At 41.4% G+C, this 15,803-nt stretch overlaps 1 protein-coding gene across 3 annotated transcripts in view; it reads right to left on the bottom strand.

The window, feature by feature from the left end:
• Positions 1 to 642: 642 nt before the first annotated feature.
• Positions 643 to 15,803, bottom strand: part of pak1 (p21 protein (Cdc42/Rac)-activated kinase 1) — a 52,351-nt gene continuing 37,190 nt past the window's right edge. For all 3 annotated transcript variants that reach the window (XM_077193922.1, XM_077193921.1, XM_077193923.1), the window contains exons 7-15: positions 15,441 to 15,657; positions 9,064 to 9,127; positions 8,928 to 8,976; positions 8,140 to 8,252; positions 7,437 to 7,554; positions 6,294 to 6,393; positions 5,728 to 5,924; positions 3,213 to 3,350; positions 643 to 1,707 (exon numbers count right to left, since the gene is read on the bottom strand). In XM_077193922.1, coding sequence (XP_077050037.1) covers positions 1,621 to 1,707; positions 3,213 to 3,350; positions 5,728 to 5,924; positions 6,294 to 6,393; positions 7,437 to 7,554; positions 8,140 to 8,252; positions 8,928 to 8,976; positions 9,064 to 9,127; positions 15,441 to 15,657 — 1,083 coding nt within the window. In that variant the 3' untranslated portion in view covers positions 643 to 1,620. The remainder of the gene's footprint in view (positions 1,708 to 3,212; positions 3,351 to 5,727; positions 5,925 to 6,293; positions 6,394 to 7,436; positions 7,555 to 8,139; positions 8,253 to 8,927; positions 8,977 to 9,063; positions 9,128 to 15,440; positions 15,658 to 15,803) is intronic.

The following is a 15,803-nucleotide window of genomic DNA, read 5'->3' as shown; positions in this document are numbered from 1 at the left end:
ATACGTGTACTTACTTTTTAGGGTTTGGGTTAGGATTTTGGTTTGTTTTAGGGTTAGTTGCATGTAATTATGTATAATTTAGAGTTATTACTACAGTAACTACATGTAACATGTAACAGGACACTGTAAAATTAAGTGTTACCAATAATCATCCTCATTATGTACACAGTACAGATCAGTTATCATCTTATAACCAGTTATCAATGGTTGTTTATTTTTGAAAATAAATGTACAAAAGTTTTAACCTATTTTTATATATTTTAAAGAAAATCCTCATTATGTCCAGACTAACATCCAATTATAATCTGTCTACAATCTCATCCAATTATAATGATAATAAATATTTATTTAAAAAAGTGATTTACTTATTTATATTTGAATAAAAGTTTGTGTGAAAATGCTTACATTTTTAATTAATAGTGCATTTTTAATACATGTTTTACGCTTATATTTTAACTTTTTGGAATTTATATACTAAATGAATCTTTTTGATGAAAAGATTTTAAAGTTATGAACATGACTTGCAGTCAAGAGCATTGCATTATGGGATACAGCACATGCAGTGTGCCATTGTGAACACAACCGCAATTAAAACAACAACAACAACAACAACAACAACAAAAAATCACCTGGACACTGTGATTAATTCTGAAGTTTATTCGTCCCATTTCATTAAGAATTTTGATTCATCAAAAGGCCTTATAAACAGTTTATGGCTCGCAGAGATACTGATTGCTTACAGGAAAGATTTTCTTCATAAACAAATCCCATCAGTCCATTGAAATGGCAACAGATTGCATCTTCGTGGTTGTGCCATCTTCGTACTATTCGTTTAAGGCCAAAGGGTACATGAACGAAATCAGAAATCAGAAAACTTCAATTTCATTAATGTTTGTGGCAACACAAACCATCTTAATGCACAGAATGCAGTGAGGTTTTGTTTAATTTCCGACATGTGGAGGGTTAATGGGACAGAACGGACCTCAGGTGGTCGTTTCAAAACTGCATCTGAAATGCAGTCTCTTCATGCACAGGCATCCTTCATAGTACCTTAAATCAATAGTCTGTTACAGATCAAGTTTCAATATCAAAAAACGTGTATCTGTCGATGAGATCGCGGTACAATCGTGCAACGCATCAAGTCGCGATCTCAGCTAATCTATGAGCCGACAAACGCACATACGCACTCTCACACATACACAAACACTTTAAAAAAAAAAACTTAAAATGAACAAACAAATAACCGACATGAAAACATGAATCATGTTCCCATGATTTGACAGGCATTAAACACAAAATCAAACAAAAGAGCAATAGAAAAACTGACAGTGAGACCCAGCGAATGTCAGCCGGTGAAACGCGGGGGCAAATCCCCCATAATGCTTTGGGCCTGATACACCATGAAACTTTATTTTTCAGTGATGTCATCATTCAGAGCCTTTTCGGTGACCACAGCAGTGACTGCAGACACCCTTCGGACCCCATCACAGCAGCACTAGAGGACGAGGGACGGATGAACTCTCGGCATGAGAGCTCCTGACCAGGGCGAGAGAGAGAGAGAGAGACAGGGCTGACGGGATGGGGCGGAGGAGAGGTGGGGCGGGGGTCGTCCCGGGGGGGCTAGCGGTTGTTCTTGGCCGCCTCTTTAGCCGCTATGATCAGTGGAGTGAGGCTGGACAGAGGCTTGGCCACTTTCAGGAACTGGTGCTGCAGGGAGAAGACAGAGACGTCTCTTATTATGCTCATCAAGGCTGCATTTATTGGATCAAAAATATAGTAATATATGAAATATTATTACAATTTTAAATAACTGCTTTCTTGAGTATATTTTAAAATATAATTATTCCTGTGATGCAAAGCTGAATTTTCAGCATCATTACTCCAGTCTTCAGTGTCACATGATCTTTCAGAAATCATTCTAATAGGCTGATTTTCTGCTCAAGAAACATTTCTTATATTTATCAATGTTGAAGACAGTTGTGCTGCTTCATATTTTTGTGGAAACCGTGCATTTCTAGTTTTGAGAAAGCTCAAATAAAGAAATCTGTAACATTATAAATGTCTTTACTGTCACTTTTGATCAATTTAATGCATCTTTGATGAATTAAAGTATTAATGTATTTCCTTAAAACAACAACAACAAAACATCTTACTGTCCCCAAACTTTTGAACGGTAATGCATATTGACAAACATGTTAAGGGTTTTATTATGTATTAATTGTGAAAACTGAATATTTATTAAGTTTCTTTTATTGTCCATACATCACACGTATTTCAAAAAGTGTTTAAACTTTTTAAACCGGTGGCAACTAGAGAGTAAACTGTGGATTTCAGTTCTTATTGTAAAAAATCCTTTCTATTTTCTGGACCCACTCACTCTAATGACTGAGATTTCCAGCAGCTTCTTCATCCGGCTTATTTAATGCACAATTGAGTCATATACTGTAATGTGTTACACAACATCACTACTGGTGCTCTCATACTTTCAGATTCTGGGGCTTTTCTAGAAAGTTCTGGCATCACTTTTATTCCAACCAACAGACGTGATTTTTCTAAACCAGGTGTGAGTGTGGGAGTGACAAGAGCAGGAGGGAGAGATGCGTTTATGGAGACAAGACTGTTATTGCTACACATTTTGCTAGCAAAAGTTATAGCTAGCAAACTTATTGCTACACATTAAACGGGTCATAAATGCTCTCTAGCTAGGCAGCTCACTAGGTTTTGAAACACACGTGTAATGTATGAAGGACAACAAATGAAACAAGAAAAAAATCAAAAGATCATTTAATTAAATAAATGTTTTATCAGTTAGTCAGTAACTAAATTCAATTAATAAAATAAATAACAAACTAAATAACTTTCTAAATTGACAAATATAATAATAATAATAATAATATATAATAGCCAAACAAATTATTTGAAATGTCATTTGCATTTCTCAATCCATTTGCTCATCTATTTATTTGTTAGGATTGCAAAGTGATTTATTTCTTAACTAATTAACTGATACAGCTGTATTTTAAGCCACTAACCACTGATCTATAAAGGTCAAGCATTAAACATTTATTCTGGAAGGTAACTTTGTTTTTGTAACATTGATAATCCATAGATAACTCTAACACACACACGCACACGCACACACACACACACACACACACACACACACACACACACACACACACACACACACACACACACACACACACACACACCTGTAAGAGCTCCTTGGCCGAGTCTCTCTTCTCCACGTCCATTTCCAGACAGCGGTTTAAGAAGTCCCGAAACACGGAGGAGAGTTTCTCTGGGTTCTGCAGTTCTGGAGTTCCATTGGTGGCGATGAGGTACAGAGCCTGGACAACAGCAGGGGTTAAAGGTCACACAAAAATCATGAACATTATCTACAGCACCAGTTGCTTTCATTTAAAAGGCTATTTGAAATGTTCTTGTCTAAATTAAAACTTAAGGAATAACCATCCAGAGAATGTTCTGAAGAATGAAGAATCTACAAAAAGTCCAATATTGGCCCAAAATACTTGCCTCAAGTTAAGAACTACTTCTCACTAGTCACTACGACTTCATTTTTGTTTGCCACAAACATTTTTTGCAACGTCATTGAAGATAAAAGCGTTTAGAGCTGACGGAAGTCGATATTAACTTGCTTTCTGTCCAAATGAAATAATTTTCCATCATTCTTTCTGACGGTGTTGACATCTCTGATGTCACTGGTGCACATAATAATAATAATAATAATAATAATAATAATAATAATACTAATAATTTGTTACATTTATGTAGCGCTTTTCTGGGTACTCAAAGCGCTTTACATGGAAGGAGGAATCTCCTCAACCACCACCAATGTGCAGCATCCACCTGGATGATGCGACGGCAGCCATATTGCGCCAGAACGCCCACCACACACCAGCTTACTAGTGGAGAGGAGACAGTGGTGAAGCCAATCAGTCAATATGGGGATGATTAGGAGGCCATGATGATGGACAGAGGACAAGGGGCAAATTTGGCCAGGATGCCGCGGTTAAACCCCTACTCTTTTTCGAAGGACATCCTGGGTCAGAAAGCCTAAAAAAATATATCAAACAACCCCTACATCACCACATGTTGTTTGGGAGGGTTTCAAGAAAAATCCTCCTCGCTCCTCTAAAAATAAACTCCAGCATATTCAGTTGTCAGACATGACTGGAACTTCAAAAGTGACCAGATTCTATGGTCAGATGAAACAAAAAAAGGCCTTTTTGTCAGCAAACCCACCAGATGTGTTGTGGGCCTATTTTTTTGCTGGAGGTCCTGGACATCTTGTTCAGATACATGGTATTATGGAAAAAATCAAAACCGGACTGCCTCTGCTAGAAATCTTATAATGGGCTGTGGTTGGATCTTCCAACACGACAATGATCCAAGATCAAGATCAACACAAAAATGGGTAACTGAGCACAAAATGAAGCTTCTGCCATGACCGTCCCAGTCCCCTAAACTGAACCCTATAGAAAATGAGTGGGCTGAACTGAAGAGAAGCACCAACATGAACTTGTGAATATGAAGGATCTGGAGAGATTCTGTTTGGCGGAATGGTCTCTGATCTCTTGTCAGTTGTTCTCCAAACTCAGAGCTAGAGGTCTGCACTCCCGCGGGAGACAAATTTTTAAAGGTCATTGCGGGAGCGGGCGGGATGATGAGGAGCACTTGCGGGTGCGGGCGGGAGGGATGATACGCATAAAGTAAAATATATAAATGATTAAAGTAGCGTACATAATTTGTAGTTGTGAGGGAGATTCTGATTGGCAGCAATAAAAACGTTTTAAGCAGCCTAAACTTGTGAATGTTGTCGGGTAGGGCAGGGCCTAATCTCACGCACACTTGTTTAGAGACAATTCCATTCCCGCTGCTCCGAGTTCGAATTCGAAAGCTAGTTCAAGTTCAAAATAGACAGCATGGACGAGGAACAGAGCGCCTCTAGTGCTTCAGATAAAGTACTGTTGTGAATATTATGCTGTTCGTAATATGGGACCAATAAATATGTTACCAAGTATTGGTAAGGAATTTTGTGTGCACGCATTTTTTTCCCCAAGACCTTTCGTCAGACAGAAAGTGCGGGCGGGAGCGGGACATTATATCACAGATGCGGGCGGGAGCGGTACTAAAAATGACAAATCTTTGCGGGAGCGGGCGGGAGCGGGACTGAACACTGCGGGAGCGGGCGGGAGCGGGTCTGAAAATTGTGTCCCGCGCAGACCTCTACTCAGAGCTGTTATCTTGGCAAAAGGAGATTGCAAAAAGTATTTAATAAAAGGGTGGCAATAATTATGGCCAGCGTGTTTTGGAGAAAAGCATTTATTTCATAATGTGATTTACCCCCCACTTTCAATTCTTTTACTTCAAAGAAAGGTTCGATTTTTGTGAGTTTTTTGAATGATAGATCAAAAGGATAAAGAATGCAGAATTTTTTTTTACTGCCATTTTTGATCATATTTACCAGGGGTGCAATTAATTCTGACCACGACTGTATATATCAAAGTACCATGGTATTACCATCTGATGTCATCCCTATGGTATGATTTTGTAGTGTCTATTATTTTGTCTTGGGTGTTCCAGCAGAACTGTCTAATTTGAATATTGCTACTATCACAGGAAAACGTTGCAAAAACTTCTGAAGTGACTTCAGTGATAAGGTGCACATATTACTGAGTTAGGTTTAGATGTCTTTAATCTTACCCTCAGAGGGTTTTCGTTGAGGTATGGCGGTTCGCCCTCTATCATCTCTATAGCCATGATGCCCAGGGACCAGATGTCCACTTTGGGTCCGTAGGCCTTACGGGTCACCACCTCTGGTGCCATCCAGTAGGGCGTCCCCACCATGGTGCTTCGTTTGCTCTGTTCAGGAGTGATCTGAGCGCAGAAGCCGAAATCAGCTGAGAGACACAGACGGACAGATGTTTAGACCGGCTGGTGTGATACAGTCAATTCATGTGATTTCAAAAATACAGCAGGAATTGTGAAGCATGGTCATAAAATGGATTCTTGCTCCCTCTACTGGTCAAAAGTTGCACAGATGAAAACATCACATTCAAGCTGCCTTTAAATCATAATCAAAGCCAACGATGAAAAAAGTAATAATTATCAGTAAGACCTTATTTAAACAGCACTCAAGGCCAAGATTTAGGTGCATATGTCACTAATATGCATACAATTTACAATCCAGAACAGCCTTATATGTTTTGGATAGAAAAACTGAAACACAGATTAGAAGAAAAAATGTTGTAGATGAGTTGTGCACTCACTGAGTTTGACAGACCCGTCCATGCCCAAGAGAATGTTGTCACTCTTGATGTCTCTGTGAATAACCTGATTCGAGTGAAGAAACTCCAGGGCTTGTAGACACTGCATGGACAAGAACAACCCAGTTAGCACATTAAAACATGACAGGGTTCATGTGACCTAAAAAGAGTTTCAAAAACTAGTGTGCTGCCTTGCTAGACAGCATGCACTGCAAACAAGCTCTGTGCAGTGTTATTTTAGTATTATTTATATAGTATTATAGTTTTTAGTAATATTTTGAATTTGCTTTCATTTTATATTTATAGTTTGTTTAATTTTAGTCTACGTTTTAGTAATTAGTTTGACGGGATTTTAATCAGTATTTCATTTTTATTTCAGTTTTACAAATTTTACCCCCGGTTTCACAGACAAGGCTTAAGTCTAGCTCCAGAATAAAATGCATGTTTGAGCCATTTAACTGAGAGCAACTTGCACTGGAATATCTTCAAATATGTCAGTGTCATTGTTTTGTCTCAAAATGCACACTAGTAATGTGTTTTTTTTCCTAAGGCACTTTTTTAAAAGCCACTTAAATGCCCTAATCTAACTAAGGCCTAATCCTGCCTTAATCTAAGCCTTGTCTGTGAAACCAGGCCTAAGAAATATTGCATTGGCAACTAAATGAAATAATTTAAGCTTAAGTTTTTCATCTAATATTTCTATTAGTGCTGTTGATTGGCGATTAAACGCATCTAACATAAACGTTTTTGTTTATATAATATATGAATATATGTGTGTATAAATATTATTACATTTATATACAGTATATATGTGTGTGTGTGTGTGTGTGTGTGTGTGTATACAGTATACATATAGAGACACAAACTTGAATAATTCGGGTGCACTGTCTATGTTTATGATAAACAAATATTTTGTTGTCAGCTTAGCTAACATCAAACTCTATTGGAATTAACTGATTCTCTGTGCATTTTTTTCTAAGGAACACTATTTGTGAGTTGCTGCCTATGTATTGTGTTCAGATCAGTCATTCATGAGGTTCCATTTCACTTAGGATTCTGCCGTGGTAGATATCTAGACAGCAAGGCAGCTTTTTTTGTTTTGGAGAGGACAAATACTCATGGTAAGTTGAATAATTACACACTCACTTCCCGACAGACAGCGGCGATCTGCGCTTCATCCATACAGGTTTCCGTCACCACGTCTGTCAGGGAACCTCCAGCCAGATACTCCATCACCACCCAGAGCTCATCCCCCACCAGGTAACTATGGCAACAAGACAGCATCGTCAACAGACGCCACATCGCTGAGTGATGCAAGCGACATCGCCGTGACAACAGAATTATTGGACGTGTCTGCTTTTATTAGTGCAGACAATTAAGCAATTCACCATGGACACAGTGAGAAGCTTTGGATTTTTTTGAGATAAGACTTGTTTTTAAAGAAAACGCATTTTAAATTATTTAGTTCTTTTTTTTGTTTGTCTTTAGCATAATCTGAAAAAAAATTGCGCAGGTACTAAAAGCAGAAAGAAAAATAAATAAAAAAATTAAGAAAATATAACTTAAAAACAAAAGAAAAATACAACAAAAAATAAAAAGACAAAAAAATTAACAAAAAATAAGATAACTTGAAATAATAAAAGACAAAAGAAAATAAAAGACAAAAAGACAAAAGAAATAAACTTAAAATAAAAAAAACAGTTAAAAAATAAAATAAAGTAAACATAATTCTTATATTATATATAATTTGCTTCTGACAAAATTTTGCTTCTAAAGTACAAGAAATATATAAAAAAGCATATTTTAACAGGAAAACCAGATAAAATAGTGTTTAGGAAAATGATTGTACCTGTCCAGGTAATTGACGATGTTGGGGTTCTTGTTTTCCCTCATGACTAAGATCTCGTTGATGATCAGCTCTTTCTTGGGCTGCTGCTGTAGGTTCATCTGTTTGATGGCCACCTGAAAGGGCAAACATCAGAATAAAAGCTTTTAGGGACACTTGAAGATTAACCCGAGAGTCTTTGGCTCCATTATGCCCGTCTCTGAGCGTCTCACCATTAACATGAGTGAGAGTTAGCTTTGAGATGAGCTCTTTTTGTGTGTAGGTAAGATTACAGCGCTCGCTCAGCTCAGAGGAATGTCATCAGATCAATAACACATGCCGTATTCCCCTGATTCACTGTTATCGATGAGACGAAAATGTCGAAGTCTCTGTCGGAATCGCATTAATGATGACGATAGGTGCCCTCTATTAACCGTAAGAGCATGTGGACACTGAAAAGCATGTCGATATCTCAAACTCCATGATTGGAGTTCTCCAAATGGACACAAAATCATTAACCCTATAAGCAATAATAATAGTGATGCTTGCCTTATTAGTGGTGTTTGGTAAGTAGTGACCTAGTGAGTCGTTGTACGTCACCATCCATTTTAAGCATTGTGTTTGTTGGAATAACATCATTTAAAGTATGCAGTATGTCATGCATGTGGTGAATGTTGTTTTAACCTAAATCAGGATAATATCATAGTGCAGATGAGCAAACAGTCTTCTTGAAAAAAATACGCACGTCTTGATGATGTATGTGTGGCATCAGTGGAGAAACGCATTACTGGCTGGCACCTCAAAAGTCTCACCTCTTGTCCCGTGGCGATGTCTATGGCCGTGTAGACTGTTCCAGACGCCCTGATGAGGGAAGGAAGTGAAGATTTGGACGAATGTTTGAATTGTGTTTGTGGGATTTGGCATAAATGATAAGATCATAAAACTCACCCCTGGCCTATCTTCTCAAATCGCGTGTACTTCTTCTTCGGGTCACCCACGCTGACTATACTTCCTGTGGAGTGAAGTTCACATGTTATTTTCAGAGATATAACAATAAAAAATAAAAAAAACACTACAAAAAAAAAAAATAAGAGAGACACACAAGTGAGGAAAAACAGCCTTTTAAAAGTCAGAAAGAATGAAAATGTAGCACTTCAGGGTGTGTGACAGAGCTGCACAACTAATCAAATTGATAATCAAAATTGTGATATGAATTTATTTTGTGCAATTATATAACTGGAGATTAGAGGGCGGCGCTGAGAGAATTTGAAATATCAGTCAAAGGTTAACTGGAGGGCCTTACAATCATAACATAAAATAAAATACAAATAATTTATGATGTTTATATTTTCAATTTATTTTATTTCAGTAAGAAATATAAACTTATTTAAAAAAATATTCTGTTTAATAATCTATTTGAATATTCTATTCTAATAAAACAAATATATTTTACACCATTTTGCTTCTTATGTAAATGCTTCCTTTTCTTTAAGAGTTACATTTATAAAAATATAAAATTCGATATTTTACAGGGAAACAAAACCGAAAAGTATATGTTTATTTTATTTAAATCAAAGTACCTGTGTTCCAAACAATGTGTGCGAAATGTTAACCAATATATTAGCTCTGCTCAACTTTATGACGTTGCCATGGTCTCCGTTTAGCTGGAAATCACCAACAGCCATCACTTTATGGTTATTTTTTACAAATGCTTTGTTCTAATAGTCTTTTATTATGCCTTTTGATAAATATTAGTCAAAAGCGTAATATAATGTTTGCCAAATCAGGCAGCCCTAGTTTTTGAGGATCAGCCGAATCGTTCCCCTCAAATTGGTCCCGTATAAGAAGAGTCTGAACTGAGATCAGATTCAGTCAGACACATGCTCAGGAGCGAGAAGCATACGATCGTTTCCAGTCAAACTAGCAGAAGAATGAGAGAGAGTGGGGGGATGAAAAGGCCTCTAAACCTTTGGGAAAAGACAGATTTACAGGCAGTGAGGTAACAGAGGCTTGGAAAAGACAGAAAGGGAGAAGACCGAGGGCTGATCAGAGTTTTACGACGTCTCTGAGTCTTAAATTCAGGCCACATAAGGGAAAGACAGGAACATCTTCAGTTCGACGTGTAACCCGGCAACCGTTGATGAATGGATGTTTTAGATGAAGAACGACAAATCTTTGGCCAAGAGGGGCCTGAGGTGACAGAGTGGGGCAGGAAAGACACACTGGATGGCTGCAGCAGCATCCCGTTCTTACCAGTAGAGGGCGATCTGAGCACGTCTGTAGCATGGGGTTTTTAATAAGATACAGGTTCTTAGAAAGTCATGCATCTCTTGGGCCGCTCATAAAAAAAAATTACTGGGAATAATTTCAGCCAAAATGACATGCTAAATAATAATAATGCATATAAAGCATAGTAAAAATAATACAACTTAGATTCACAAAAAACATGCAAGAAATAAAAGCATGTTGCAAAAACAAATACGCCACACATACTTTATATGCCATATAATGTGTAGTCAGCTGGTTATTAACGTAAAAAATAAACCTTGACAGGGTGACAGCACCTTGACAGCAATAATGACTTGCTGACGGCACATTATCCTACTTATTACAGGCCTACTTACTACATAAATTGATAATTGGACATGAAATATGGATTTGTATGTAAATTATTATACTATTATACTAATAGAAAGAGACCCAAAGAGAGACATGGAACTAGCATAGCTATGTGAAAACCCAGCTGTCAGGAAAAAAAAAAAAAAAAACTGGAATACTTTATATATTATTTATTTTTTGTTAATTTGTGTGTATGTGTGTATGTATGTATGCATGCATGTCTAAAATATTTATATAAAATAATATTTTAATTAAAAATAAATATTTAATATCTACATAATAATTAGTGTTAATTTTGTATGTATAATGTGTGTGTTTATATATATATATATACAGGTCCTTCTCAAAAAATTTGCATATTGTGATAAAGTTAATTATTTTCCATAATGTAATGATAAAAATTAAACTTTCATATATTTTAGATTCATTGCACACCAACTGAAATATTTCAGGTCTTTTATTGTTTTAATACTGATGATTTTGGCATACAGCTCATGAAAACCCAAAATTCCTATCTCAAAAAATTAGCATATCATGAAAAGGTTCTCTAAACGAGCTATTAACCTAATCATCTGAATCAACTATCCATCCATCCATCCATCTTCCTCCGCTTATCCGGGGCCGGGTCGCGGGGGCAGCAGTCTGAGCAGAGAAGCCCAGACTTCCCTCTCCCTGGACACTTCCTCCAGCTCTTCCGGGGGGACACCGAGGCGTTCCCAGGCCAACCGGGAGACATAGTCTCTCCAACGTGTCCTAGGTCTTCCCCGGGGTCTCCTCCCAGTGGGACGTGCCCGGAACACCTCCCCGGGAAGGCGTCCAGGAGGCATCCGGAACAGATGCCCGAGCCACCTCAGCTGACCCCTCTCGATGTGAAGGAGCAGCGGCTCTACTCTGAGCTCCTCCCGAGTGACCGAGCTTCTCACCCTATCTCTAAGGGATCGGCCAGCCACCCTGCGGAGAAAGCTCATTTCGGCCGCCTGTATCCGGGATCTTGTCCTTTCGGTCATGACCCAAAGCTCATGACCATAGGTGAGAGTAGGAACGTAGATTGACCGGTAAATCGAGAGCTTTGCCTTACGGCTCAGCTCCTTCTTCACCACAACAGACCGGTACATCGACCGCATTACTGCAGAAGCTGCACCGATCCGTCTGTCAATCTCCCGTTCCATCCTTCCCTCACTCGTGAACAAAACCCCAAGATACTTAAACTCCTCCACTTGAGGAAGGATCTCTCCACCAACCTGAAGTGAGCAAGCCACCCTTTTCCGACTGAGGACCATGGCCTCGGATTTGGAGGTGCTGATTTTCATTCCAGCCGCTTCAGACTCGGCTGCAAACCGTCCCAGTGCATGCTGAAGGTCCTGGTGTGAAGGGGCCAACACGACAACATCATCCGCAAAAAGCAGAGACAAAATCGTGTGGTCCCCAAACCTGACACCCTCCGGCCCCTGGCTGCGCCTAGAAATTCTGTCCATAAAAACTATGAACAGAACCGGCGACAAAGGGCAGCCCTGCCGGAGTCCAACATGCACCGGGAAGAAGTCTGACTTACTACCGGCAATGCGAACCAAGCTCCTGCTTCGGTCATATAGGGACCGGACAGCCCTTAGCAAAGGACCCCGGACCCCATACTCCCGGAGCACCCTCCACAGGCCGCCGCGAGGGACACAGTCGAATGCCTTCTCCAAATCCACAAAGCACATGTGGACTGGTTGGGCAAACTCCCATGAACCCTCCAGCACCCTGTAGAGAGTATAGAGCTGGTCCAGTGTTCCACGGCCTGGACGAAAACCGCACTGTTCCTCCTGAATCCGAGGTTCCACTATCGGCCGTATTCTCCTCTCCAGTACCCTGGCATAGACTTTCCCAGGGAGGCTGAGAAGTGTGATCCCCCTGTAGTTGGAACACACCCTCCGGTCCCCCTTCTTAAAAAGAGGGACCACCACCCCGGTCTGCCATCCCAGAGGCACTGTCCCCGACCGCTACGCGATGCTGCAGAGGCGTGTCAGCCAAGACAGCCCCACAACATCCAGAGACTTGAGGTACTCAGGGCGGATCTCATCCACCCCCGGTGCCTTGCCACCGAGGAGTTTCTTGACTACCTCGGTGACCTCAGCTAGGGTGATGGACGAGTCCACCTCTGAGCCCTCAGCCTCTGCTTCCTCAATAGAAGACGTGACGGCGGGATTGAGGAGATCCTCGAAGTATTCCTTCCACCGTCCGACGACATCCCCAGTTGAGGTCAACAGCTGCCCACCTCCACTGTAAACAGCGTTGGTAGGGCATTGTTTCCCTCTCCTGAGGCGCCGGACAGTTTGCCAGAATCTCTTCGAGGCCAGCCGATAGTCCTTCTCCATGGCCTCACCGAACTCCTCCCAGGCCCGAGTTTTTGCCTCCACAACCACCCGGGCTGCAGTCCGCTTGGCCTGCCGGTACCTGTCAGCTGCCTCAGGAGTCCCACAAGCCAACCAGGCCCGATAGGACTCCTTCTTTAGCTTGACGGCATCCTTTACTTCCGGTGTCCACCACCGGGTTCGGGGATTGCCGCCTCGACAGGCACCGGAGACCTTACGGCCACAGCTCCGAGCAGCCGCTTCGACAATGGAGGTGGAGAACATGGTCCACTCAGACTCAATACCTCCAGCCTCCCTCGGGATCCGGTCGTGGCTCTGCCGGAGGTGGGAGTTGAAGATCTCTCTGACAGGAGACTCGGCCAAACGTTCCCAGCAAACCCTTACAGTACGCTTGGGTCTGCCGAGTCTGTCCAGCCTCCTCCCCCGCCATCGTATCCAACTCACCACCAGGTGGTGATCAGTTGACAGCTCCGCTCCTCTCTTCACCCGAGTGTCCAAGACATACGGCCGCAGGTCAGATGAAACGACCACAAAGTCGATCATCGACCTGCGACCTAGGGTGTCCTGGTGCCACGTGCACTGGTGGACACCCTTATGCTTGAACATGGTGTTCGTTATGGACAAACTGTAACTAGCACAGAAGTCCAATAACTGAACACCGCTCGGGTTCAGGTCGGGGGGGGCCGTTCCTCCCAATCACGCCCCTCCAGGTACCACTGTCGCTGCCCACGTGAGCGTTGAAGTCCCCCAGTAGAACGACGGAGTCCCCAGTCGGGGCACTTTCCAGCACTCCTCCCAGAGACCCCAAGAAGGCCGGGTACTCTGCACTGCCGTTTGGCCCGTAGGCACACCTGAATCAACTAATTAATTATAAACACCTGCAAAAGATTCCTGAGGCTTTTAAAAACTCCCAGCCTGTTTCATTACTCAAAACCGCAATCATGGGTAAGACTGCCGACCTGACTGCTGTCCAGAAGGCCATCATTGACACCCTCAAGCAAGAGGGTAAGACACAGAAAGAAATTTCTGAACAAATAGGCTGTTCCCAGAGTGCTGTATCAAGGCACCTCAGTGGGAAGTCTGTGGGAAGGAAAACGTGTGGCAAAAAACGCTGCACAACGAGAAGAGGTGACCGGACCCTGAGGAAGATTGTGGAGAAGGACCGATTCCAGACCTTGGGGGACCTGCGGAAGCAGTGGACTGAGTCAGGAGTAGAAACATCCAGAGCCACCGTGCACAGGCGTGTGCAGGAAATGGGCTACAGGTGCCGCATTCCCCAGGTCAAGCCACTTTTGAACCAGAAACAGCGGCAGAAGCGCCTGACCTGGGCTACAGAGAAGCAGCACTGGACTGTTGCTCAGTGGTCCAAAGTACTTTTTTCGGATGAAAGCAAATTTTGCATGTCATTCGGAAATCAAGGTGCCAGAGTCTGGAGGAAGACTGGGGAGAAGGAAATGCCAAAATGCCTGAAGTCCAGTGTCAAGTACCCACAGTCAGTGATGGTCTGGGGTGCCATGTCAGCTGCTGGTGTTGGTCCACTGTGTTTTATCAAGGGCAGGGTCAATGCAGCTAGCTATCTGGAGATTTTGGAGCACTTCATGCTTCCATCTGCTGAAAAGCTTTATGGAGATGAAGATTTCATTTTTCAGAACGACCTGGCACCTGCTCACAGTGCCAAAACCACTGGTAAATGGTTTACTGACCATGGTATTACTCAATTGCCCTGCCAACTCTTCTGACCTGAACCCCATAGAGAATCTGTGGGATATTGTGAAGAGAAAATTGAGAGACGCAAGACCCAACACACTGGATGAGCTTAATGCCGCTATCGAAGCATCCTGGGCCTCCATAACACCTCAGCAGTGCCACAGGCTGATTGCCTCCATGCCACGCCGCATTGAAGCAGTCATTTCTGCAAAAGGATTCCCGACCAACTATTGAGTGCATAACTGAACATAATTATTTGAAGGTTGACTTTTTTTTGTATTAAAAACACTTCTTTTATTGGTCGGATGAAATATGCTAATTTTTTGAGATAGGAATTTTGGGTTTTCATGAGCTGTATGCCAAAATCATCAGTATTAAAACAATAAAAGACCTGAAATATTTCAGTTGGTGTGCAATGAATCTAAAATATATGAAAGTTTAATTTGTATCATTACATTATGGAAAATAATGAACTTTATCACAATATGCTAATTTTTTGAGAAGGACCTGTATATATACACACACACACACACACACATTCAGAGAATATTTTAGAGAATATAAATAATTTTTTTGTATTATTTAATAAATAATTATAATTGTTACCTCCAATTTTAGTTGAGCTAGATCTCGTGTATCACTTACGCAGTTTCTCGAGTATCTCCTCGTCGGTCATCTTCTTCTTGCGCGTCTTGTCAGCACTTTGTGGAGTCGAGGGTGTGGGGGTGTTAGTGGCGCTGGTGCTGGAGGGCGTCGGGGTGGGACTGCCGGCGTCAGAGGTCGCGTTGGCGATGGGTGATGTGGCAGCGTCTTTGGTGGCGAGCGGAGGGGGAAGAGGATCAATGACGGAGCGTGTGTAGATCTGTGGGGTGCACAAATGTGTTGTATTAGCAGTGGAAGATATAAAATAGCATAGTAACTAGTCCTGATCAGTGACCACTTGAATAAACTGTATCAGATTACATGGGGCACAAATGGTGCAATAGATGATTCACAAGGCATTCTGGG

Source organism: Siphateles boraxobius, unplaced genomic scaffold (assembly GCF_051911475.1).
Source record: "Siphateles boraxobius isolate OS27281-9 unplaced genomic scaffold, OSU_SipBor_1 31, whole genome shotgun sequence".
Taxonomy (NCBI): domain Eukaryota; kingdom Metazoa; phylum Chordata; class Actinopteri; order Cypriniformes; family Leuciscidae; genus Siphateles; species Siphateles boraxobius.
This window is presented reverse-complemented; position numbering and strand designations above follow the sequence as displayed.